General features: G+C 38.8%; 1 protein-coding gene across 1 annotated transcript; it reads right to left on the bottom strand.

Annotated features, from left to right (window-relative positions):
- Positions 1-15939: 15939 nt before the first annotated feature.
- On the bottom strand, positions 15940-25864 carry LOC117986121 (NADP-dependent malic enzyme-like). The gene is made up of 11 exons (XM_034972947.2): positions 25734-25864; positions 24974-25132; positions 24536-24717; positions 23724-23904; positions 23056-23184; positions 22219-22401; positions 20779-21001; positions 19776-19918; positions 18456-18626; positions 18013-18136; positions 15940-16835 (listed from the first exon to the last, which is right to left on the bottom strand). The coding sequence occupies exons 1-11, from the start codon at positions 25776-25778 to the stop codon at positions 16639-16641; spliced, it is 1737 nt and encodes a 578-aa protein (XP_034828838.2). The 5' UTR covers positions 25779-25864; the 3' UTR covers positions 15940-16638.
- Between the last annotated feature and the right edge of the window lie 144 nt (positions 25865-26008).

Genomic DNA, 26008 nt, shown 5'->3' with positions numbered 1-26008 from the left:
TACTCTCGTTGGTGACTTGATTTATACTCTATGAAAAGCGCCGCAGATTTACGACGGGAAATCCATTTGTACTCCATAACCCTGTATGTGCGTTTTGGAAGTTCGGGGACTGTGAATATGAATACGTAAGACATTTCGGCAAACTTTACTAGCGTAATGCAAGGAGGGCTCATGGGTTCGTTTTTATATTGGATCTGTGATAGAATTAGAAATAAATATAGTAACATTTTTTATTCAAAATTTAATGTCATAATCAACGGCTCGCACTTGGCCGGTTTTTTTGAAAGAAGGAAGAAAAACATTTATTTTTGAAATTGTGCCACACATCACCAGAACCTACCTTAGGGGTTGGTTATCCCGCTGCGTGATTGCGGGAGAATGACAGCTACAATGTCACGATCGCAATCATCTCTGATTGATTAACGTTCGCTCACTATTGGCTACAATGCTTTGTTGCAACAAGAATCGCACAAATTCAGCCAATCAGAACAGTTGAGATTGTAATAATGATTGATGCAGGTTTTAAACAATCGCCCTACTGGTCTAACACTTGAGCATAAAAGCTAGAATGCCTCAAGCAGTTTATCGGTTTTTCTAACTTATATACTGTGCTCCTTGCCACCTCAGCCTCGCAACCCGTTAAGTTATGTTGTTTATTCTGGCTCTCCTACGGATCTCTTATATTTCTAATTATTTGATTACGCAGAGAAACTCCAAGCATAGTACCCACTATCTGTATAGTTTGAAAATCGTCCTAAATTTTGTATGATCCATAACTATCGTAATCATAAATTCTTGGATAGGTACGTACCTACTAGCCGCAGGATACTAAGTAAACCTTGGTAGTGGAGGAAATTGAATAGTGAATTTCAACAAAGAGCGTGTAATAGTCATACATCATCGCGCACCTGTCATCCCCCCCCCCTCGCCTTCCCCCCTCCATCCTTCCGCTATCACTCTGAAGTCTGAATACAAAGTGCTAGCAAATTTTGTTGAACTAGGCAAGTATATACTTACTGTGATCGTTAAAATACTGGCTTTCGTAGGTATGTTACGATTTTGGTAGTTTCTTTCACCTAGTGGTAAGTGATGAGTGATGAGAGTGGAAAGTGGTTAGCAATCAGCCTTACAAATCCACAGTTAGGTAATCTGTCCTGATATACTCCTGAGAGTTGTTCACTCGCAATTTCCGTCCATTTTTAGCGTTCCGTACCTCAAAAGGAAAAACGAAACCCTTATAGGATCATTTTGTTGTCTGTCTGTCTGTCAAGAAACCTACAGGGTACTTCCCGTTGACCTAGAATCATGAAATTTGGCAGGTAGGTAGATCTTAGGTATAGCTGACATTTAGGGAAAAATCTGAAAACTGTGAATTTAGGGTTAGATTACACAAAAAAAAAATTTGATCATTTATTTATTTATTTATTTTATTTATTTTATATCTAATTAGAACGGCAGTGCCACTTACACTAACTAGATGATTAATAATAAATTTAAATACAAATAAAGGTACAAGAAAAAAGACATAAAATACAAAACGATAAAAGATCAAAGAATTTTGAATATGTACGCTGAGAACATTGAATGACATATTCATGCAATGCTGAAATTTTTTTACAACAATTGAGCATTATTGTCCAAAAGCGCGTTGAATGATGCTAATGAACGGGGTATAGGTGACATAGATCTAGCAATAGTGCGATGATGTGGGACCACGAAAAGTTTATTTTTTCATGGACGAAGAATTGGTATTTTCAATTTTCTAAGTAAGATAACTATATCAAGTGGGTTATCATATGAAAGGTCTTCACCTGTGCATTCTAAAACAGATTTTTATTTATTTTTATGTATCAAAGTTTTTGAATTATCCTGCAAAATGTCGGAAAAATACGACTGTAGTACGGAACCCTCATTGCGTGAGCTTAACTCGCACTTGGCCGGTTTTTGTAAGTTGCATAGCCAGGACTTCTTCTGCAACTAACGCCTTATCTTCCGACAATTTTTCCCTTCATGATGTAAGAGCTCGTATCTCTCATGCCTGAGCACGTGCCGCAGATATGCGATTCTAGTCTAGATTATTAGCCACAGTTCGCTCTTAGTTGTTGATTGACACGTGACGTTGCAGAACTTCCTAAGATACTTATTCGTTTACTACGTTGAAATAAAAGTACGGGATTATATAAATTGTGTGTGTTGATGAGTTGATCATCCTCATCATGATCAACTCATCATCGGCTCACTACATAGCACGGGCACACGAGTAGATATTATAGACCAGAGGGGAAGCTTCACACTAGCTCACGCACACCACGACGTGCCACGGACGCTCCGTGCGCCCAGTTTGGCGGCAAACGGAGCGTCCGTGACACGTCGTGGTGTGCGTCAGCTGCGCTAGAGTGAGTGAACCTACAGCCAGCCGCTAGTATGAAGCTTCCCCTCTGGTCTATATATCTACTCGTGTGGCACGGGTCTCCTCTCAGAGTGAAAAGTGTTTTAGCCATAGTCTATCATACTGGCCATGTGCGGATTGGTAGACTTCACACACCTTTGAAAACATTATGGAGAACTCTCAGGCATGCAGGTTTCCTCGAGATGTTTGCCGTTAAAACAAGTGATATTTAATTACTTAAAACGCACATAACTCCGAAAAGTAAGAGGTGCGTGCCCGGAATCGAACCCCCGACTAGAAGGTGGCAGAAGGTGTGTAGGTTACTACGTTGGAATAAAAGATACAGAATTGTATAATCCTGTAGGTAAACGATAGAGTTTTCTGATCACATTTTGTGTCTGGTCTAGTAACCCAGAAGTTCAGGTTACTAAAACCGCTCTGAATTCAACTGGATGTACTTTTGATTGCATAATCATCCGCTCTCCCTGAATTTAGAACAACGTGCACGGGATAGCTGGGAAATTGAGTAGGTAGTGATTTTCTCCGATTCGGAAACAAAGGGTGCACCCGTCTACTCCCCACAAACATGCAATCAGTCTGCAAACGAATCACAAAACAGGTGAAAATTGCACTGTATGTTACCACTGGTAGAACCTACCTAAAAGGCCGTTTCATATTACTCCACTTTTTTTTATTGCTAGACAGGCTTGCGTTTGACGACAATTGTGCTTCAAAAAGCAATGATGAGGTCTATGTTGCAGCGCACTTGCCTAGAAGATGGAGACGGTAGGTTTATTTCAATGCTTGACTAGAATAGATGATTTCGGAGTTGTTCCCAAACATGAGGGATTTTCTAAAAGTAAGTAAGACGTATCTTTACTTATGTAAATGAAATATTATAGGCCATTACTATGGTTAGAACAAATGAAAATGATTCAGAAAAAATCCTAAATGATTAGGGATATTTAATCAATCATTATGGAACATACATGAAGTACCTACGTACTGCCTACCACCAGCCAATAACGATGAATAGTTGCGTGCAAGCTTTCATTATACCAAGATACGTGAAAATTCACCTTTCCGCGCCCACTTTATACAGTAATCACGCACTACATAGTGACCTACAAAACTACAATTTTTCGTGCTAATCTAAACTTTATTGCGTAGACAAGAAGACCTGCTAAATTTTTAACTTACAATTCTGTGCTAGTGAGAAAATCGCGTGTGGTTGGAGCGAATATAGCCTATTAATATTATTACTGAAACCTCCGATATTATCATAAAAAGCGTAATTAAATACCCTTAATTATATTGCCTTTTATCCGAATAAAATGTTATTCAATACCCAGACACCCGCCATTTTTTTCTCAATGCCTCCCAGTACAGGCATAATTGCTTATTTCAAGAAGAAAAGAAAACATTAAAAACAGCTTGTAATATTAAAAACTGCAAGATTATTTTTAAAATTGGACTCGCGAGAAATATTAATTTCCTTGAACGTCGGAATAATTCCGATAGAACATAGACTCCACTCAATTGAAAAGATTTTTTTATTTTTTGTATTTTAATTTTTTAATTAATTTTTAAACTGTAGAAAATTTCCTATAGGTAGGTTATTTATGTAGGTACTAACTAGGTAGTACCTAGGTACTACACAAAGATCACGATGCATCGAAATCTTCAAAACCACTTTCCAAAACTCCCTGAAATTTTCTAAAACCTAGGGTAAAACTACCAAATGACTGGACTAATATTACTTCTCTAAGATGTCATATTGTGATGTGAATTAATGCTCCCCAAACACTTTACTCGATTACGATGCTTTTACATGAAAATCAGCTTTCATTTATTTAATGAATTAAGTAACGCGACAAGGTCTCGTGTCGAGAGAATGATTCCCAAAGGGCGTGACATTAAAAACCTTCCATTTGAAGGAGGAAAAGCATTAAAATGAGTACAGACATCAGACAAGGACAAACTGCAACAACTTAATGTTTTGTGCTAAAATCGTAATAAGCGACAACAAACTTTACTTTGTAATTAGCTTTTGTTCTCTATTTTGCCTTTATAGAATTCGGCTCAAATAGTTTTCTGACTCTATCCAATTGATTGTGATCAAACTTAGCGCAGTCTGTAAGTCTGACCAACTTTCATGTTGTGGCCTTTTTGTATTCCTCATCATCCTCATCCTCATCATTATCATCATCATCATCATCATCATCAACCAATAGACGTCCACTGCTGGACATAGGTCTCTTGTAGGGACTTCCACACGCCACGGTCTTGCGCCGCCTGGATCCAGCGTCTCCCTGCGACTCGTCTGATCTCCGTCTCGTCTGCGTATTCCTCATACAAATAATATAATAAATAGGTAGAAACGACAAACAGTCTTCAGTTAAAATAGAAGATATTTCAGTTTTTGTTGTTTAAATAATATGTAGGTAGGCATGTAATGTACAATATTTTTTTCTAATAAGGTAAGAACATCTAGGTTCCCACAGAAATAAAACTGGCCATTCATGCAGAGACATGCAGAGAAGCTGTGACCTAACAATATAGATACAATATAGACACAAAGCTTATATCCTCGGACGAAGTAGCGGTAAGATAGTAATTCGTAGTGCAGGAATGGTATACGATTTATGCCCTCAAACAGTTGTATAAAAATAAAATACACAATTTTCCTTTGATGAAAAAGATAAGGCAATAAAATAAAATTAATTAGGTATTCAGATTTTTGTAGAAAGAAATTCTTGTACTTCGCTTTAGATTTCAGCAGTAAGCAAATTTCCCAGTTGCGTCGTTTGTTCCCTGGTTAGGAGCCAAATGCGCTAATAACGCTTATATGCGACATGGAAGCCCCTTTTAGAATTCAGGACCCTGTTTGTGAAGGCACAAAATATTATGCACGCTCCGCCCTGTGATATTCGGACCGCTTTATTTTAATTTCTGTAAATTGGATGCAGCTATGCAAACCAGGTCAAACATGTCTTATTAAAAGAAATTGCTGTTTTTTTAATCGACTTCCAAAAATTCGGAGCGTATTTTTTTGAGCATGATACTTATTTGATTATATAGTACCCCTACCTACACCAATTTCTCCGAGATTTCTGGACCGATTTGCATTACTTGAGTGGGTATATATTTCTTCTCAATAGAGAAAGTTTGCAAAATTATCCAGAAAGGATCCAGAATTTTTTACATATTTTATTTTGCTCTATTGGAGCATACAAAACTAGAAATAGACGCGGGAAGCTCGCCAAACTTCAGGCATCACTTATACCTACCACCAGGCAATCTTACCTGGTGGTAAATAATGATGCAGTCTAGATGGAAGCTGGCTAATTTAGTAAGTTTTTTAAAAAAATAAACTCATACTATTTCTACGTAGATAAATGTAGTATCGATTTCTACATAGCATTGTACCAGTACGCTAAATCACTTGGTAGTACCTACGTCTTTGTTGGTAAAGTCGTAATCAGCCACGATCGAAATCAGACCAGATCAGACAGTTTAGAAATTATTTCAAAATTGCCCCTGCCGGAAATCGAACCCGGAACTTCTCAATTATAAAATCATAGCACTGTGTTGGCACAACTAAAAGCCACACAATAAACAACACACAACAAAATCATAGCACAGCACTCATTAATGAGTCAGTCAGGAAGTTCGTCGTGGTTTTCCTTTTACAGAAGCTTTTGGTACTAACTAATAAACATTCCAATCACTTTTTTCAGCTTCACTGTGCATAATATTGTTCACACTCGAGTTATTCTTCTATCTAAGGTTCACACGTTGTTTCCAATCTTGCAAAGGATTTTCAATCAAGTCTACTCCTTTTGAAAGGATTCTTATGGAACTTCGCACACGAATTTCGTTCCCAGGGCAATTATGTTCCAAGCTACTTTATGTTGTGAAGTCCAAGTTCCAATACCTTAACTCGATGCTGCAGAGGTATTTAGCACCCATCCTGTGAGGAGTAACTGGTACTATTGTATACTGGGATATCGCTTACCTAAACTGTGGTCTATTAATATAAGAATATAACAAAAAAGTGTTTTTGTTTTAATTTTCAAGTCAAGAGTGAATAGGCATCTTCTATGCAAGCGCGCTCCACCTTAGGCTACATCGTCACTTGATTGCAGCCAAGCGCTAGTCAATAAAAAAATAAAAAAATTGGGGATCAACGAACGTCCTTGACTTTCGCTTTTGCTGCGGTTACGTGGGTTACGTAGATATTTAGATAAGGTAATATTAGTAGGTAGGTACAATTTGTTATGTACTTGTTGTAGGTACTGTACCCATAGATGTAATAACAATCACGTTCAAACCTAAATCTATCTAGAAAACACATGATTTATCGGCACCCATTTCCTGTCACTTATTCTCTCTAGCATTGTCCTATGATTGATGATATCTCGCTCGCACGCTCGGCTCGTCTTTTAACATAAGCCATCGCATAATACGATCAAAGACATTAGGTATAACCACAGCGTAAATACATACAGTTGATACAGTGAGAAGATGCCCTTGATGTTTGCTGACGAGCCGCTTTACGGTTGTAGCACATGAAGTGTATTTACCCTAAGAGCAATAGGTATACCCTATTATCCTATTGTGTATTATCTTATTTTGCGATCACCGTAGGTAGGTACATACCAGAATGACTAATCCACTACTAAAGCAAGATAAATAAATTTTGCCCTGACGACTTCTGTTGGTCCGTATAATACGTTACCCAAAATGCTGTAACCGCGCCGGATTGCTCTGTCAACACATCTCCGTCGTCGACCGACTAGAGACTGGTGTGACTCTAGTCTAACTGTGTGGTGTCTACTGTCTAGGCTGTGGCATTAGGGATCGTCAAACTAACATACTGTATTCGTACATTTTTGCGTACGTTCAAAGAGTAAGCTTTTGAATCCGCTCATTCAATTTCGAATATAAAGACGAGCGTGTCTTCAGCGAGTAGGTATACTCCCAATTATAGGAAAGGTCGTTGATTAAAAGGCTTTAAATGAATGCCAGTCTGTGAATTTGATCTATGTTTTATCTTCCTCTTACTTGGATATAGTGAGCTTCTTTACTTTTCAAGTTACGAGTAGACAGATCTTAGGCCAAGTGTCCACTAGCAATAAATCTTGCAGATGCTAACTCTGGCAAGTAACTTATGCCGTCACTTACACTATGTAAACAAACGCAGCAAGTCAATTACTTACTTACCTAATGCAAGTTATAAATACTTACGAAAATTAACTTTGACATGACAATAACAGCTTACTTCTGCAAGTTTTTTGCTAGGATCAAATTCCTCGGACTCGGCATGGCTCGGGCCCGGCACGGTCTAGCATAAATCATCCCTTAATTTGGAAGGTCCATCGCATGGGCGACCTTCCTTGCCATCTGGTGCCCTCCCCTCCACCTTGCCCTGCACTACAAGATGCTCGATGGAGTCACTCTCACTCCGGAAGAGCTGTTCGAAGAACTTTAATATGCTACTTTCTACTAACGCCCAAAGACGTTGTTTAATGCCGAGCTCTCGGAGTATAGAGACGTTGGTTTAGTACCGTTTGGGCAATAGGAAGAAAAGACACAATACCAATAGGCGGGGGGTCACCCGTGCCGGGTTAGTGCGGGGGATGTGCGGGTATGCGGGGCGTCCCAACCCCGATTGCCATCTAAACCTGTCGCGTACTATACCTACATACTATCTGTTGCTAGATTACTGGAATGAATTCTCAGCTCTCACATACATTCTAGATCGCTTTGAACTCGAATCGCTTTATAAGACGAAGTGATCTCAGACATGAAGACATCTATTAGGTAGGATATCCAAGGCGGTTAAAGGAGGAAAGTTAAGATCTTGTTGAAACTGAGAAGGTAGTAAGTACCTAATTATGTCAAAACTTAAGCTGCGTGCGATAGGATACAAATTTTTACAGTTCCACATTAATGAAGCTTGTTCGGAAAAACCAGACAAGTGAGTTGAACTCATGTGGCGAGGGTTCCGTACGAGTACGAGTAAGCTGGTACGCACATTATCTATTGAGAGGTAAGTCCATCTGTCCTAAATACGGACGTGTAACACGTCTGTATGTGGGTTACAGAAATTCATCAACTTAATCGGTTCACTAGATTTGGAGCGAGTGACACACGAGTTGCCCTATAAGGGTTCCATTTTTCATTCAGACGTACGGATTCCTAAAAAACCGGTTCCGTACCATCGTACAAGATATAACACTATTTGTAATTTTTAATTTTTGGGCCCCTTTAGAGTACGCAGCCCTAAAAAGACAACACGTCCTACGCAAATCGCCGCTTTTGATTCGAACGATTTTTTGTTGTAAATTACTAGAGGTTCCTGGGTGAGAAAACACAAGGACTTGTGTTTATGCCCAAGATATCGGAAATTGGAAATGCGATGGAAAAATGTTGGCGCAAACTGAACGAAAATCTCTTTGATGTTTTACACTATCTGTCTTATTTTGGCGACATTTTACACCGGTAGGTATTATCAAAATGTATCCTTTTAGGTAAAAATATATTGTTTAGCCGTTAGAGAAGTGTTATGCACCTCTAACTTTTCGGAGTTAGGTATGTGCGTTTTAAGAAATTAAATATCACTCGATTTAACAGTGAAGGAAAACATCGTGAGGAAACCTGCATGCCTAAGAGTTCTCCATAATGTTCTCAAAGGTGTGTGAAGTCTGCCAATCCGCACTTGGCCAGCGTGGTGGACTATGGCCAAACCCTTCTCATACTGAGAGTAGACCCGTGCTCTGTAGTGACCTGGCTACGGGTTGCTCATGATATTGTTCCTAAAAATAGATTGTAGTCTAACTCTGATCGACGATGTTCTTCACTCGTTCACCTGAAATCGGATTTTTTTTAAAACAGCATTTTCAGATTTAATTATCTGTGGATTGGCGCGCAGTTCGAAATTCAAATTCAGTCATTAATTTTTAGAAAGGTTTTGGTGATATGTATTGTGGTAGTTTTTGGCGCCATGGATAAACTGAAAATTCGTACCTACACATTTCGAATATCAGTTCCTACGTGGAAATACCGCTGCGCAAACAACACTTCAACCGATTTTCACAAGAGCTAATGCGGCCAATGTATTAGGTAACAAAACAAAGGATTGTAAGAAAATTCTATCATAAGCATGATTAAGAAGTTCTGACATGAGCCATCATAAGCCGAGCCAAGCGGGGCAAAAGTTATGAAGCTTTATAACTTTACCTTGTAAATAAATCTTCATTTTTCCTTTTCTCCGAAGTAAATGCCGATTCATGCGTGATGTTAGATATGAAGTTAACGTGTAACTTTATATTATTATTTGTTCGACTTATTGAATTAAACGATGAGTGTCAAAGTTTTTAGGCTTCCGTAACTCAAAAGGAAATAGGAACCCTTATATAGGAGGAATCAGGACTCTGTCTGTCCGTCTGTCTGTGGTGTCTGTCAAGAAAACCTTTACTTCCCGTTGACCTAGAATCATGAAGGCAGGTAGCACAAGCACAAGTATAGGATAATAGTTTTTGATTTATCGTGCAAAATGTCGAAAAAATACTCGAGTACGGGAAACCTCGGTGCACGAGTTTGACTCGCACTTGCCTGAGTTTTTTTCTTTGAATATAGGTACCTACTTAACTATAAGAATTAACGAGGAATTAACTGATGAATGATGGTGTAGTCTTAGCTAAAAATACGCTAATAGGGCTAATAGTAGTTTAAATAAACCTATACCTACATGTAAGTAGGTGGGTACCTATTCAGTTTTTCTTTTTACATGGCAACGTACCGAAACGAAGTAGGTACGAAGTGGGTACATAATAATATGATCCCTATGGATCCCTAGTCGTATATTACAATAGGATAACATTTTTTTCTTTCATGGTAATAAATTTAATCTAGTCGCAATCATGGTTGCCAGGCCTCTATGAAATATGTGGCTACAAAGCAATAACAAAGCAATTAAATTCACAAAATGAATTATTTCCATGTTAATAGTGGTTTTGGGTTGTCCGTGGACGATTAATATTGCGGCTTTTAGATTAGTTACCGCATAATTGTCGTCATAGGGGACTCGAATAATTCATTTTAGCCCAGTGTGGAAGTTGTAGATATTATACAGTCTATGAAAGTGTATAACAATACGTAAGTATTAAAAAATAGAAAATTAGGGTTCGTTTTTTAAATATCCACGGGTGGGGTAGATATTCTCTCTAACTGAAATAGTCAAAAGGCGGGTAAGTATAAACTATCGGAGATGTCTGTAAGCCGCGGCTGACAGGCACGAAAAATAGGTGTGCACCGACTGTGCTGCTGTTCGGACCCGGCTTGCGAGATATCTATCGGATGTCCGAGCGCTCAATTACGTCCGATAGTTTGCGTTTGCACAGTCCAGTGTAAGTACATTTTATCATCCAAATACCTATAAGTAACGGAGGTCAGCCCCGTCCGTAAGCTGCATCCGATAATAATAAATTTGTTTCCGTCTTACGAAGCCTGGAGAAGTACTACTAATAATTACTTACTCCGTGCTTACAGTTAGGATCAAAACAGTCTTAACTCTTACGAGTACGACCTGCCACTTCAGCTGTCCTGCTATTTCTCATTAGTCTCCAACTCATACCTGCTAACAAATAAAGCCTAAATCTAAACTGCGTAAATTGAATATGATATCAGTATCACAGATACAGTGTGCCCCAGAACTGTCTATGGGAATTCATTAAGGAGATTAACTACCCGGCACATGTGTCGCCGCCCGTGACACTTATTGCACGTTGCAGCAAACACGAGCAATACAAACGGTATTGCACCGAACAGCGCACCGATGACTCTATTATAACAACAGAACAAAATAATAAAAAATTAAAACACAAAAATGCAGCGCCACCTGACGGCGACTAACCGTCAGAATTTTTTCTGACAAACCAGTTCTGAAATTATCTACGCAATGTGAAAAATCTTATTAAAAGTGGCCTAGTAGTTCTGCTGAAGCCCAAGCATAACTTTTTAACGCATTTAGTACACCGACGACTACTAAGAAACGGGCAGATCTGTGAAGCATCATTTCCGTAATAGACTTCGCACAAAACCGGCGGTTTCATCCTTGAGTCCTAACCCGTATCTACATTTGAATCGTCATTTGGTTTCGGATGTACAGACGCCTTCAAAGCGAGTATTTGGTACACTCTCAAATATTGCAAACTGAAACTAGTGAAAGGCTTAAAATCAAGCACTATTTTTGATATGGCAACTCTGTCACCTTTGATCCCAATTCCTATGGCTCAGTAAGCTGTGGGAAATTTTGAGGGGATAGGATAGCTTCTTGATTAATGCAAAAAATTTGTGACATGCTTCAAGTACTTTTACTTAAGTAGGTAATATGCATATTCCAATGGCAAACTATCAGATTCTATCAGGCCAATAAGGAGGTTTGAAAAACCAGTCAGTAAAATGGATTTTCTATGGGTTAAACCTACTACGTGGATCCAAGACGGCACAGTGACTGGTAATAAGGTTTCAATTATTTCAGGTGGGTGACGAAGAAATATGATATTCCGCAGGTGCAGCCTCCTGTTCCTCAACATGGTATACGTCCCGCAAATTGCTAATGCGCGTGGCCGCCATTTTAGTGACGTCAGCACTAAACTGAAGCTTCGAGCTGATGGTATATTTTAATTTCGGCTGACGTCAAAATGACTTCATTTCGATGTTAATGAGACATCGTTCCAGCGCAATTTGTGGGACTTATAAGTTATAACCGAATGTCCAACACTATGGAGTATGGACTAGTAAGATAGATATACACCTCCTTCTTCGACTTGAATGTTTGAGATCCGCTTACCTATGGTAAGGACTAAGGAGGTCTGGTATCAGGTAAAAAGGATGTGGTATTCAGTCGATTTTGAAGCATTCAGTTTTCTTCTGTTACCATGGAACTTTAAAATTAGTAATAGCGAACAAGCAAACTGGCAAGTTATTTAACAATCGAATTGCAACTGCGCACAATGAAAGTTGTTCCATTAATTCATTTAGAGTTGGCAACTCGGGACAACAATTAGGAAACCGCCTTCGTTGCAATTTTATTCCCATCGGGCATTTGCATAATATTCAAATGCTAATTGGCTAAGCATTTTATGAAAATTGAATTTGCTTTTAATTCACATATTTAGTACGTTGTTGGGATGAAAATATAATAGTTAAATGTTTAAGAGTGTCTGGCAGGGGGTTACCACGACACCAAGTGTCTGCAATGCATGATGTGATTTGTAATACAATTCAATATAAAAAAATAGACTTTTAGCGAGATAATTAATCAATGAATTTATAGGTACTTTGACGTAAGATTTTATACGCCTTTGTTACCTGTTATCTGCCAAAGCCACCATGATCCAAACTTCATAGTCGCTGATTGTTCCTCCCTGTGTTGGGGGCAATACGCAAACTTTCAGCTCTTATAAAATAACGAAGGTGTGGCCCTCACGGGCTCTTAGTCCATAATATGAGATCTGAGTCGCAAAAGTATACTTAAGTATCTACCTATTTATTTTGTGCCTGAGTCACAGAATAAATAATACTTAGTACTTACGTAGGTATACTATCAGGCCAGGCTCACTTGGTGATCCGAGAAAAATACCTACGGCAGTGCGAGAGAGAGAGAGAGAGAGAGAGAGAGAGAGAGAGGGAAGAAAGAAAGAGAAACAATAACGCGAGATCGAGAGATAACAAAGATTTAGTATAAGAACTAGCGCGCACCAGCGTGCGGCGAGTTACGGTGCGTTTGAAAATCCGTAAATCTAGATTTAAATGTATGAAAATCCGGTGCGGAATCAATTAGGCAGTGCGCGCGCTTCTATGTAGTTCTATAGTTCACAGACTATGCGGGGGAAAAACGTACGGTAATTTAATTAAATAATGATTTATTTGCCTAATAGCATTTAAATGCGCCGGCTCTGAATGAAGAACAACAAAAGAAAGGATTTAGCACGAGAAAATTCTGTTAAGTATAAACATGATTAAGAAGTTTCGACATGAGCCGCCTTAAGCCGTACAGAGCAGAAGTTTCGAAGCTCAGTGCCGTATATCTTAATTTCACTCCTGTATCCCGGAGTCTGCTTGTGTAATAGAAAACAAAAATAGAACATTCTCTTATTTGGCAAAATCTGAATAAGTAATCCCTTACAGAGTATCTGCCTAAGGCCAGCGCGTGCCAGCCCTTCCTTATTTTATAAAAGCTGAAAGTTTATCTGCGTATGTCCCCAACACTGGGAGGAACGTTTGTTTGGATCATGGTGGCTTTGTGAGATAACAGGTAATAAAGGTGTAAAAAATCTTACGTCGAAATATAGTCAAACTTTTTTATATTACTTAGTAGTATTAGAAATCACGTCATGCATTGCTAGATACTAAGACCTGCGGTGCGGTGAGTTGCGGTGCGTTTTTAAATCCGCACATTTGAATTCTATAGTTCTATAGTTCACATATTTTGCGGGGGAAAAACGCACGGAAATTTTTCGTGGGGCGCGCTAGCTCGTGTCGTGGGAACCCTTGCCAGACAACCTTAAACTTAATAATTTATTAAACTTTAAAGGTGTTTACACCTTCATTATTCCTCCCAGTGTTGGGGACAATACGCAGAGAAACTATCAGCTTTTATAAAATAAGGAAGGTCTGGCACGCGCTGGCTCTTAGGTACCTAACCGTATTTTATACTGAGTTTATTCATTTACTTATTTATTTCACACGATAATGATGATCCAGATTCATGTCCTATTTAAATTTAAATTAAAAGCATTTTAATGCTAAACCCACTCTCGATATCTAAAACGTTAGTAAACCGTTTAAAAATAAAACCTTTACAAAATTCAAAGATCAACTAGGTACGTGCAGTCGATGCGAGATTGCACTCATACAATTCATTCAAGCGACTGTGTACGCTTTTCATCTAAACTTTTTTAATCTGTGTTCCCATCCCATAGCGTCGACATGCAAGCCAATTTTCGAATTGGAGTGTACATGCGTCGTCACGGTTGTATTACGCGTGTTGCAACACTGCAAGCATTTTCCGTGGCAATGTTCCAGTTTGTAGATGTGTGATACTAGATAGCGTTATGCGGTCAAGTTAACTGGAGTGTGGACCTGGTTCCAATGACGTCACATGCATATACGGGAGTGAGAAAAATAACGCACGTGGAATGAAAGCAATGGGAAGTCGTTTCATCATCATCATCATCATCATCGTGATCAATCCATCGCCAGCTCACTACAGAGCACGGGTCTCAGAGTGAGAAGGGTTTTGGCCATAGTCTACCACGCTGGCCATGTGCGAATTGGTAGACTTCACACACCTTAGAGAACATTATGGAGAACTCTCAGCCAACTTTCCTCACGATGATTTCCTTCACCGTTAAAGCAGGTGATATTTAATTTCTTAAAACGCACATAACTCCGAAAAGTTAAAGGTGCGTGCCCGGGATCGAACCCCCGACCTCTGACTCGAAGGCGGACGTCCTAACCACTAGGCTATTCACTAGGTCGTTTCAAGCAGATCGAATATTTTTGTGTTTTAATTTAGATTGGGTTTGAAATATCGCCTGATAGACGATAATTAAAACCCGATTTATATAAAACTAGCGAGTGATGGAGAAGTGGTGTGGACACAATTCTTCTCCAGAACAATGGAGAATTACAATTCTATGGCAAAATACATACAGATGACGACATTTTTTTAACTTTACTTATAGGGATTTGGTAACATAGTGAATATACACATTGTGCCCGCTGTAGAAGAAAACGTAGGTAGTGATTATATAAACCTAGGAAAGAAGGAACTATAAACCTAGGAAGGAAGGAAGCTAAACCATACAAATATACCTAACTAGAAATTATTGTGCCTAAGACCTGGTAAAACTAATTAATTTACCCGTGACTTCGTCCACGTGTATACATACTTATATAGGTTTTTAGATCCCGTGGGAACTATTTGATTTTGCGGGATAAAAAGTTCAAGGTATGAGTTATGTCCACTTCAAATTTCAGCCAATTCCGTCCAGTAGTTTTTACGTGAAATAGTTTACATACATACACACACACTCACACATACAAACTTTCGCCTTTATAATATTAGTGTGATTCCTGCCTTTTCGGGACTGCCATATTTGCAGTGTTGTGCCATATTGTGGTGTAAAAAAATATAACCTGTTAGCTTCGTTCAGGCTAAGGCGCGAGCAGCCACTTCTGTGTAAACCATGTATATGATAGAGACATACGCTAAACTGGAAAATGTAGATCATATCATAGCATTTGTTAAAGTATGTTTCTATTTTCTTGAACTAGGTACTACTAATCGAAAAGAAACTCGGTTAAAATTAAAAATGGCTGTATTAAACATCATCAAAATATAAACTGAATCAAAAAAACAAACTACTTGTAACGAACATACTGTACCTACATTTACAGTTCTATGAGTTTGAGGAGTCTGATGGTTTCCTGAAATAGAAAACAGTCAATCAATGGTTTGTTTCATACAATTTATCATTACAATTTTACAATTTGTACCTAATTCTGCTACATTTGGCATCATGTAAAAAGACTTCTGAAAAACAATGGGGGAGATTTCTGCGCGTGGATATATGATTGTACTATTCTCTCTTAAAGCTCCAATGTGCGATTGGACAAACGGCTCCAACATCGCGCCCGACTTCGTACTTATAGTAAGCGACAAGTCATGATGGCAATCGGGGTATGAGGCGGGGGATGCCTCGCACACCCACACGTCACCCACGCTCGCATGCACTGGGTTAGCTTACGGGTGTGCGGGGCGTCCCCACCCCGATTGCCATCTCGATCTGTCGCGTGCTATATACTTCATTATAGCTGTTTCAGACTAGCGTTTTTCTGCGCGTTGTGACTTGTGGCATACGCGCTACATTTCACGCTGCAATGAACCGAACGCGTGTGCACGCGCTAATTCCGGCATGTTCGCCCGAACCAGTGTGTCAGTCAGTAGCAATTTGGATACTGACGAAGAAACTGTTCGCGCTTATACGAGCTTATAAACGCGTCTACGCTCGTACGCCTGCGACAAAAAGCTCGCATATACGCGTACAAAATTCTAATCTCAAACCGCTCTCGGCCTGAGATCTACTTATAGAGCGCACTTTGACTTTGCTTAGACTTGACACTGTTAAAACGAGAATGCATTATATCGCTGGCATAAATCCGTCTCCTTTTAACTAAAACTCAATGTTCCAATTTAAATTCAATACTAACATGATGCCTTTGTATACTTCCTCCACAGATTTTATTTTGACATCGGGTGGCTTTGGATATTTGTAAAATTTTGGCAAGTACGAATGGTACTCCAGTTTGTATAAACGGGACTGGATGTAACTTTTTATGTCCTTCGGCTTCGGATACATTGTTGCAATCCCTGGAGATATAAGAGGTAGATAAGATTTGAAAATCGTTGTGAAAGCAAGGCTATCTCTCGGCGTAACGAGCTGTATCTAGATAATATGTCAGCTTGCCTTTTTGTATAATAAACCCCTTTGCAAATAACGGGCGGTTTTGATTTTTTATTGCCAATAATAATTTACTACAAAATTTTCAATGTATGGTATGAAATAATTTATCAAAAATTGGTTCTCTTCAGAGAAGGCAAGAATCTGGAAAACGTTCAGCTAATCCACGGGATAACCGCTTTTTCTGAATCAGGTGTTAAGGAACCGGAAAAGTGCCTACCTAGGTAGGTACATGGACTTCAAAAAATCTAGAAGCGTTTACGGGAGTCTCAAGTTAGCCTATGGACGGTGAGGAGGCTTCTAGCTGCCACATATTACGCAGCCGATGGCCAGCTTAATTTACTCCGTGTGCTCCGAATTATCCGTTTGAGATATGCAAGAACCTGTATATCCTGGATACAAAGGAACTGGAGTAGCGTAGCTTTCTCTGATGAAGCTCGGATTCACTATAATAATATCGACGGAGGATCGACACTTGCTGCTTTTTGTGTGCTTTCGTAGCATCGGGGTGTGCTCCCGATCAAGAAAATGCTACTATGAATGACAAATACTGTATTTTAAAGAGATCACTTCTCGTACTATTTTTTGTATAAGTGTCCGTTTTTTGCAAAGGAATGATAGATGTATAGTACATATCGAGTAAAAAAACTGGCCAAGTGCACGTCAGACTCGCACACCGAGGGTTCCGTACTACAGTCGTGTTTTTTAAACATTTTGCACGATAAATCAAAAACTATAAAGCATATAAATAAATAAAAATCTGTTTTAGAATCTACAGATAAAACCCTTTCATATGATACCCCACTTGGTATATTAACCTTACTTTGAAAGTTGAAAATACTATTTATTTTTTAATGAACACATTTTTTTTTTTGTGATTTAACCACAAATTCACGGTTTTCGGATTTTTCCCCTTACGTGTGCTATAAACCTACCTTCCTGCCAAATTTCATGATTCTAGGTCAACGGGAAGTAACCTATAGGTTTCTTGACAGAGAGACCGACAACAAAGTGATCCTATTACGGTTCCGTTTCTCCTTTTGAGGTACGGAACCTTAGTAAATTAAATGTAACTAGAACGTTTACCTTGGTCATAGGCATAATTAGCGATCTCTACCGCAATGGTGAGCGAGAATTTCATCGTATCATTGAGCGGAGGATAAATTCGGCCTACGTTCAAGTCCGATTCGCTTACAAAGTCTGCCAGCTTCTGAAATAATCCAAACTAAAGCGTGAAACAAACTAGGTGACGCATCCGTAGCCCCGCCTAACAGTGCGACTGATGTGTGCACAGTCGTATGGACCACGGCTTGCGAGATATCTGTTGGACGTCGTACGACCAAATTTACGTCCGCGACTTATGTCTTATATGGTAGGTATAGTTTCAGTGTACTATGTATTACCCATATATATTCCTATAAGTCTTGGTTGTCAGCCGCGTCCGATAATTTGTTTTAGGCTTAATTTTGTGAGTGAAGTGTGAATCGGTGCCTTAAAAAGCAAAAAAAAATATAGCTATTAAAACTTACTCTAGCAGCAACTAGGAACATCATATCCGGAATCCGAATAGATCGCGACTCGATCACGCCGAGAGCCACGCCGGGGAAGATGTAGGCGTTGTTGCCCTGCCCAGTGCGGTACTCCTTGCCGTCGTACTTGACTGGGGGGAAAGGGGATCCAGACGCGAAAATACATTTACCCTGTCACAATATTAACTTTCTATTATTATAATATCTATTCTATTATAATATCGGTATTGATTTTAATCGCAACTAAATTTTAGGGTATTTGCATCTTTTTATTACCAACTAGCTGATCCCCGCGGCTTCGCCCGCGTAGATTTAGGTTTTTAAAGATCCCGTATAGCCTATGTCACTCAGGAATAATGTAGCTTTCTACTGGTGAAAGAATTTTTAAAATCGGTTCAGTAGTTCTAAAGATTACCCCCTACAAACAAACTTAACGACATTACCTCTTTATATAATAAAACAAACAAAGTTTTCCTCTTTATAATATTAGTGTAATAAAATCGGTCCAGTAGTTTTTGAGCCTATTCAGTACAAACAAACAAACAAACAAACAAACAAAGTTTTCCTCTTTATAATATTAGTGTAGACAACGGGCCGTGCAGCAGAAATCGTAATATTTTAATTTCGCCATAACTTCAAAACCAAACGTCCAATTTTAATCATTCAAAGACCAAATATTATCTCCATAAACTGTTCTTAGTGATGAAATCATTTATTTTGATAAGGATTAATAGCATGAGTAAAATAAACGCGTTTAAATGTAGTCCAAAAAAATTCAAGATTTTTAAATAAAAAAATGGTTGCTGTGCCTCACTCGACATAGATGGGTATAGTGTGTCGCGGACTTTTTTGTAGATATTTATAAGATCTACAATTAATTAGAACATTTTATGGTTCTATCTTTTATAGTTTAGGCAGCGTACGCAAAATAAGTAACTTTTCTGGTTGATTTTTTACACCTTGTGTCCGAAAAACCCAAATATCTTACGGAACCCTATTTTTTTCCAAAATAAAATATAGCCTATGTTACTCGTGGATAATGTAGCTTTCGAATGGTGAAAGAATTTTTAAAATCGGTCCAGTAGTTTTTGAGCCTATTCAGTACAAACAAACAAACAAACAAACAAACAAACAAACAAACAAACAAAGTTTTCCTCTTTATAATATTAGTGTAGACAACGTAATAAGAAAAGGACAGACTTACGTAAGATTGAGTTAAAACGAGACAGATTTATGGGAGAGATATAGCTCTGTCTCGTTTTAACTAAACTTAAGTAACGATTAAGCGACTCTGAGTACGGCTGTTAGTAGCCTAATTACCCTCGTATGGTCATATGCAGCCTGAGCCGTACATTCCGCGTTGCTGGTCGGGTTAGAAAGGGCGAATATTATGGGCCTCTCTGTATTCTGTGCCATTTGCTTCAGAATAGTTTCGTTGAAAGCTCCACCCACTGTCGAAACACCTTGAACAATAAAATCCTACTTATAAAATAATATACAAATTTGTATTTTATCACAATTATCAAAAAATCTTGAGCAATCCTGTGCAGACAATATTGTGTACTTTTGGGCGTTTTGTTTTGGTTTTCGTCAGAGCCCACGATTTGCGACGATTGTACCACGCAAATTGCCTGAAAAGATTAGATTTTTTTTCAAAAGTAGTTTTGCCCTAGATCTCACAGATTAATTACGATAGTAGCCGTTATCTATATTATTTCGTTATCATTTGTTTTGAGTTTCATTTTTACCACATTAACCGAACCATTTTTCCAAACAATTTATTTCCGATGACAGCTATTTCATCAGACATAATATTACAAGTTCCATTTCAAAATTTTAGGTCGATACGTCTAGCCGTTCGGGCTCTGCATTAATAATACACTACTCAGGCAGTAACTGTTTCAAAGGTCTAATTACCACCATTATTTATTTAACGAAGTGGACTTTACGTCATCATCGTTTACCGATAGATGTCCACAGCTGGACATAGGTTTCTTGTAGGAACTTCCACATTCCACGGTCTTGCGCCGCCTGAATCCAGCTACACCCTGCTCACTCCAGCACACTCGTTTGATGGCGTCTGTCTACCTATTTAGAGGTGTTCCAACGCTGCGCTTTCTGGTGCGATGTCGCCATTCTAGTAACTTGAAACCTCAAACGTCCAATCAGGAACAAGGAGAGCCGTAGGAGAACCAGAGTAACCGACATAGCTCAACGGATTAAAAAACTGAAGTGCTGCTGAAGGGCAGGCGCATAGTTCCAAAAACGATAGACGTTGGGGTGCCATTAGTTAGTATTCAAGAAAATCCATTAAAACAAATACCTATTAGACATGTAGGTTTGTATGTGGCCACGCACTTTTCAAAGTTTTTCTCAGGTTCTACGTCTTGTGCATATTCCTTTGCATGATCCGGTACGCCACCTTGGCGTTTGTTTGTCAGAAGACCGTTCACGTCGAACAAGTATATTCGCTTCAGGGCATCTTCTTTCTTTACTCCTTGGTCAACCATATGCATTACTAGCAAATGAGAAATACCTGTAGCCGCCTGGAATAGAAAAACTTTTAACATTTTATTAACATGTTGGAGAAGGTATCTCGGTTCGCCTAGTCTGTGGCCTAATACATTAATCTAGTCCGTAAAAAATGAATCCTCACGCGCCATTTTAACTGTATGGGTCAACTGTCACGTCAAAAGCACTTACGGCTTACCTTTAAAATAAGGACTAAAATCGTACTTTTGACATGAAATTTGACACAAAAAGTTAAAACGGCGCGTGAGGAGTTAAACTTTACGCGTTATACCTACTTTATGTTTGTTCGTGTTCTATGCGTTTGTGAATAGTTTATCCGATTGAGCTGAAACTTTGTATACTTACTTACTTAGTTCTTGGTATAGTCCGTACAAAATGAGATTCTCACGCCCTATTTAAACTTTTTGTTTCAACTGTCATGTCAAAAGTACGGTTCACCTTTCAAATAAGGACTAAAATTGCTTTTTTTTGACATGACAGTTGATACAAAGTTAAAATGGCGCCTGAGAACTCGTTTTATACGCATTATACTTGCGTTAAGATTTCTGACACAGTACAGATCGCGCGGCGAGAGTTTGGCTTTGACCTTCGGGTGGAGGGGATTACTGCGCATGGGTACGTACTGTAGGGAACGACTGGAGCAGTGGAGCGCCAATCAGAGCACCGCGTGCGCCTACACACCCGCCCCGCACCCCACTAATTGCCCGTTGATACCCAATTTCTGATTTCTGCGCAATAACGGTCAAAGCCAAACTCTCGCCGCGCGTACTGTACCATCATCAACACACTCTTGAGTGGCACACGAGAATTAGTAGTGAATCACTACCCATTATAAATGCGAAAGTGCGTTTGTTTGTTAATTAGTTTGTCCTTCAATCACGCTGCAACGAAACAACGGATTGATGTGATTTTTTTGATAAAGCCCTCGAAGAGGTTATTTCATATCCCTGAAATAAAGAGTTCCCACGAAATTTTTAAAATCCAGGCGAACTAAGTTTCACGCTAGTGCCTAGCTATTGGCCATTTAATTTTATTACCAGGTAAAAGAGTAATTAATCAAACTTTACATGTCTGATTAAAAAATTGACTGAAAAATCGAGTGAACTTTCTAATATTTCTTAAAATTGTTTGCCCTTCCCGTAGAAAATAGACCATGCATTAACTCCAAAGCCCTTTAAAAGCCAAATAGGATCCAATGTTTTTACATACAGAAATATAATATTTCGCTTACTGATCCAGCGCCCAGGAACATAAAAACATTTTCCCGGATCTTCTTTTTAGTGATTCTATTAGCGGCGAAAAGCCCCGCTACGGCCACACTGGCTGTGCCCTGGATATCGTCGTTGAAAGTGCAATATATATCGATGTACTTATTGAGAAGTCGAGTAGCGTTTACCAAGGCAAAATCTTCAAACTGTAATAAAGATAGATCCATCAATCAAAATTAATTTTGGACGAGTCTAGTTACGTTTAACACCAAAACATAGACCGGTCCGAAGGCGGTCCGGAGCTATAGCAGATCTTTTCATGTTTAAATCTTCATCATTACCATCGTTTTAGCTTGCGGTAATCCACTCTAAACATACGCCTCTTCTAAAGAACGCTATTACACCAGTCCTCAGCCATCCTCATCCAACCATTTCCCACCACTTTCTTTATATCGTTGGTTTATCCTTGCTATAGCGCCCACACTCCGCTTAACTACGCGTATTTGTTCGTGGTCTAAGCCAGAGCCTTCCAGCCCCAGCGGCCATTGCTCTTACGGCATGCATGGCAAGCAAGCTGTTCACTGCCACATCAACTTACTGTTGATTTTGGGTTTAAACCTTACTGTAAAAAAGTCCGCCACTACTACGGCTTTTGTGTGTATTGCGGTTCATTCTACCAGTTGTATTAGTCCTACCCACTTCCAGCAAAAAGTGACGCTTAGCTAGTTGGGGAAAAGTTGTGGTTTAAACATAACTATTTAATATACTTTGACGGTTCATTACAGATTTTCCATCTACAGATCCAGAAAGAATAGAACACGATAGAAAAAAAACGAAGCAGATATTATGTATCAAAATACCTGCAACAATGTATTTGGTCCAAAACGTTTAATACAAGCTGCCATAAACTCATCGATGAAATCGTCATATTCTTTACCACGGACCCTTTTTTGTCGTAGCCCTAAATACAGAGGATCTTCTAAAAGGGTCTGAGAAGCATTATTAGAAAGTAAAACAGTGGAATTAAGATTAATTGAAATGAATATCTAGTGGTTGTTGTTCGCAAAAAAACACCGGAAATATTATTCGACCTATTTAGATGATACTCTCGCAGTTCGAAGGAAGTTTGTCTGACATTTAGCCACAAATCAAAATCAGTAGGTACAGTAAGTAGAACCTGATAACCCGGAATATCATGCGATGAAGTCGAAAACAGTACCTAGTTGAATAAATAAAATATTGTCTCTTAATCTGATTTCATTAATACCTGTAACTTACATACCGAATTTTTTTATTGATTGTATCAAATCCTATGCGTTGCGTACGCCACGTATGATAGATATGTATCTACGATAAGTTTAAGGCTGTTTTTCCACCAGTTAAGTGCAAGGATGCGTATTATATAACCCACTTAAGATGAGTTAAATCATTATGAAAGCGACAACACAATTCTCACCACGAATATTCGAAAAAACCCGTGCACATTCTTAGGGGAAAGAAGACTTTATGCCATGGTCTGAAACTTAACCTGGTTATCGGTTCCACAATCCAATGTGATAGGTAGACATTGATGTGGTTGGATATGTGCTAGTGCAGTGTACAACGCAAGTTTTCCCACTGGTATACCCATTCCATAAGCTCCTAAATCCCCTAAGCCAAGAATCCTCTCGCCATCTGTGAACACTATAGCTCTTATGTCTTGAACTGGCCTATAAAACAAATAATTACTGAATTATATGACATATTTCTAGAGTAACTTTACAGGATTTATTATAATATGAATAGCGAACAAGCAGGTTACTGATTACCGTCGCCCGTGAACATTTGCAGCGCCAGAAAGACCATCAATAAGTTGCCGTTTTTTTTAGGAATTTGTTTATCAATCCTTAGTACGACGAAGGAAGCTGGTTCCTTTTTGCATATTACATGGAACCAGTTCCCATCTATAGGGATTCCCTCAAAACTATGATATGAGTTTATTAAAGGCGTTTCTTCTTCTTCTCATGCCTCCCTACTGCCCACTATTGGAGATTTGCCGTCAACTCGTCATATAATTTTCTGTCTTTCGCCAAACAGAAAACTTGTGATACGTTGGCTATCCCGGTCAATTCTCGCATGTTTTCAAGCCCTGTCTTTCTTCTTCTACCGATGTCTTCTTTCCATCAATTTTGCCCGTCATGGACTAAAGGGGCGAACTAACAAAATCCTTGAAACCTGACGAGAGCCACATAATGGCTGTTACCTGGTGCTGCATATGTTCAATAACGAAATCGCTAACCACAGGACTGTGGCACAACTGGCATTCGCTATTTTCATAAAAAAAACATGTAGTACACTTACCAGTTCCGAAGAATTTCATAAACATGTCCTTTATCATAAATAGTCACAAAAAGACCTCGTGGTCTTCTATAAGTGAGACCAAACCTTTGACAAGCCAGGCCCACAGTAGGAGTGTAAATTATAGGCAAATATCGCTCGACATCAGTCGAGAGTAGAAGATAGAATAGCCTTTCGTTCCTTTCCTAAAACAAAGAAAGGTACCTAATTTTTTTTTGTTCATTTGAAAGTAATCAACAGCGTACCAACTTACATAATTATTATTTAAATCTTAATCTAGTTTTTACAGAAGGTCAAAAGAGATTACTTAAAATTATAATGAAAACTATTTTAACAGAATAGACTTAGAATAAATGTAGGTATATATACAATAATTACAACAGTGTGTGTGTGTTTGTGTTGTGTGTGTGTGCGTGTGTGATTATTTAGATCTGTAAGTACCTGTAATTCAACCAAATAGATGTATTTATTCAAAGGATCCTTGTATCTCTCCACGGACAATCTAACAAAGTCCAACTGTTCCTTTTGAGTTCTATAATCGGCTGCTAGAAGACCTTGTATTCCGAGTGCTTGTCTTTCCTCCATGGTAAATGCTAAACCCTAAATATCAATTTAAGTAATTTTAATTTAAAAACAACTAAATAGGACTATTTAGGACCAAACTCCCTACTTATAGTCTGATCCCTATGCTCTCCTACGCGCCAAAACACGGAACTATGCGTCATTATTCACTGTACACCCGATCTTGTCAGCCGCCTCTCCCAATCATATCTCAGGCTATTTTGGACTCAAGTATTTTAGTCGAGTAGCGAGTAATTTAGCAGCTGAAATACTTGATACTTGACTAAAATCTACCCCCTCTACAACCTCTCGCACTGCCAAGGGTCACTGGTAGAGATCTCTCATAGAGATAAATTCTTCCCTGTCCACTTTTACTCTCTTTTTCTCTTTGTTGTAAATGTTTTGGTACAAATTAAATTAAGTAAAATCGTTTGCAGTTTGTTTGAGTAGAGTAGTTTAGTAGTTTACGCGCGGAACTCGCTACTCGACTAAAATGCTAGTGTAGTCCGAACTAGGCTTTAACGCAGTCCTAAAAGTCCGTGGTCTACCCGCTATTATTCCATAGTCACGCATTAAAGCCGTCCGTATGTATACTCATCATTATAAACTTTCGCTTATAAGTTATGCAATGAGGCCATACCTTGTTCAGACGAGGGTCTCGGATGTAGTCTAATCCTCTGACCATGTTCGGACTTTCAAGATCAAGCGATGTAGCTTTACGCAGTTGTTCATATCGAATTTCTAGAAGGACCAAGTATTTTTTTAGGGCAACACCTACTTTGCGGCTTTGCCCTATTGTATTTCTACAAGTGTAAAAGCGTGTTAGATATGTAAAAAGCATACTTCCAACGTTACAAGCATAAATTTTAAAGGCTGAAATCTTGGTTGCATCCAAATTTCTGCCTACTGAATATA

Source organism: Maniola hyperantus, chromosome 10, assembly GCF_902806685.2.
Source record: "Maniola hyperantus chromosome 10, iAphHyp1.2, whole genome shotgun sequence".
Lineage (NCBI taxonomy): Eukaryota > Metazoa > Arthropoda > Insecta > Lepidoptera > Nymphalidae > Maniola > Maniola hyperantus.
The sequence above is the reverse complement of the archived record's forward strand: the minus strand, read 5'-3'. Positions and strand labels throughout refer to the sequence as shown.

Excerpts from the sequence above, each read along its gene's own strand:
- LOC117986121 (XM_034972947.2), bottom strand. The coding sequence starts at position 25,778 with ATGGTCAGAGGATTAGACTACATCCGAGACCCTCGTCTGAACAAG. Across the intron at positions 25,133-25,733 it reads GAGACCCTCGTCTGAACAAG|GGTTTAGCATTTACCATGGA; the intron begins GTATGGCCTCAT and ends ATTGATATTTAG. Across the intron at positions 24,718-24,973 it reads TCTATTTGGTTGAATTACAG|GAAAGGAACGAAAGGCTATT; the intron begins GTACTTACAGAT and ends TCTTTGTTTTAG.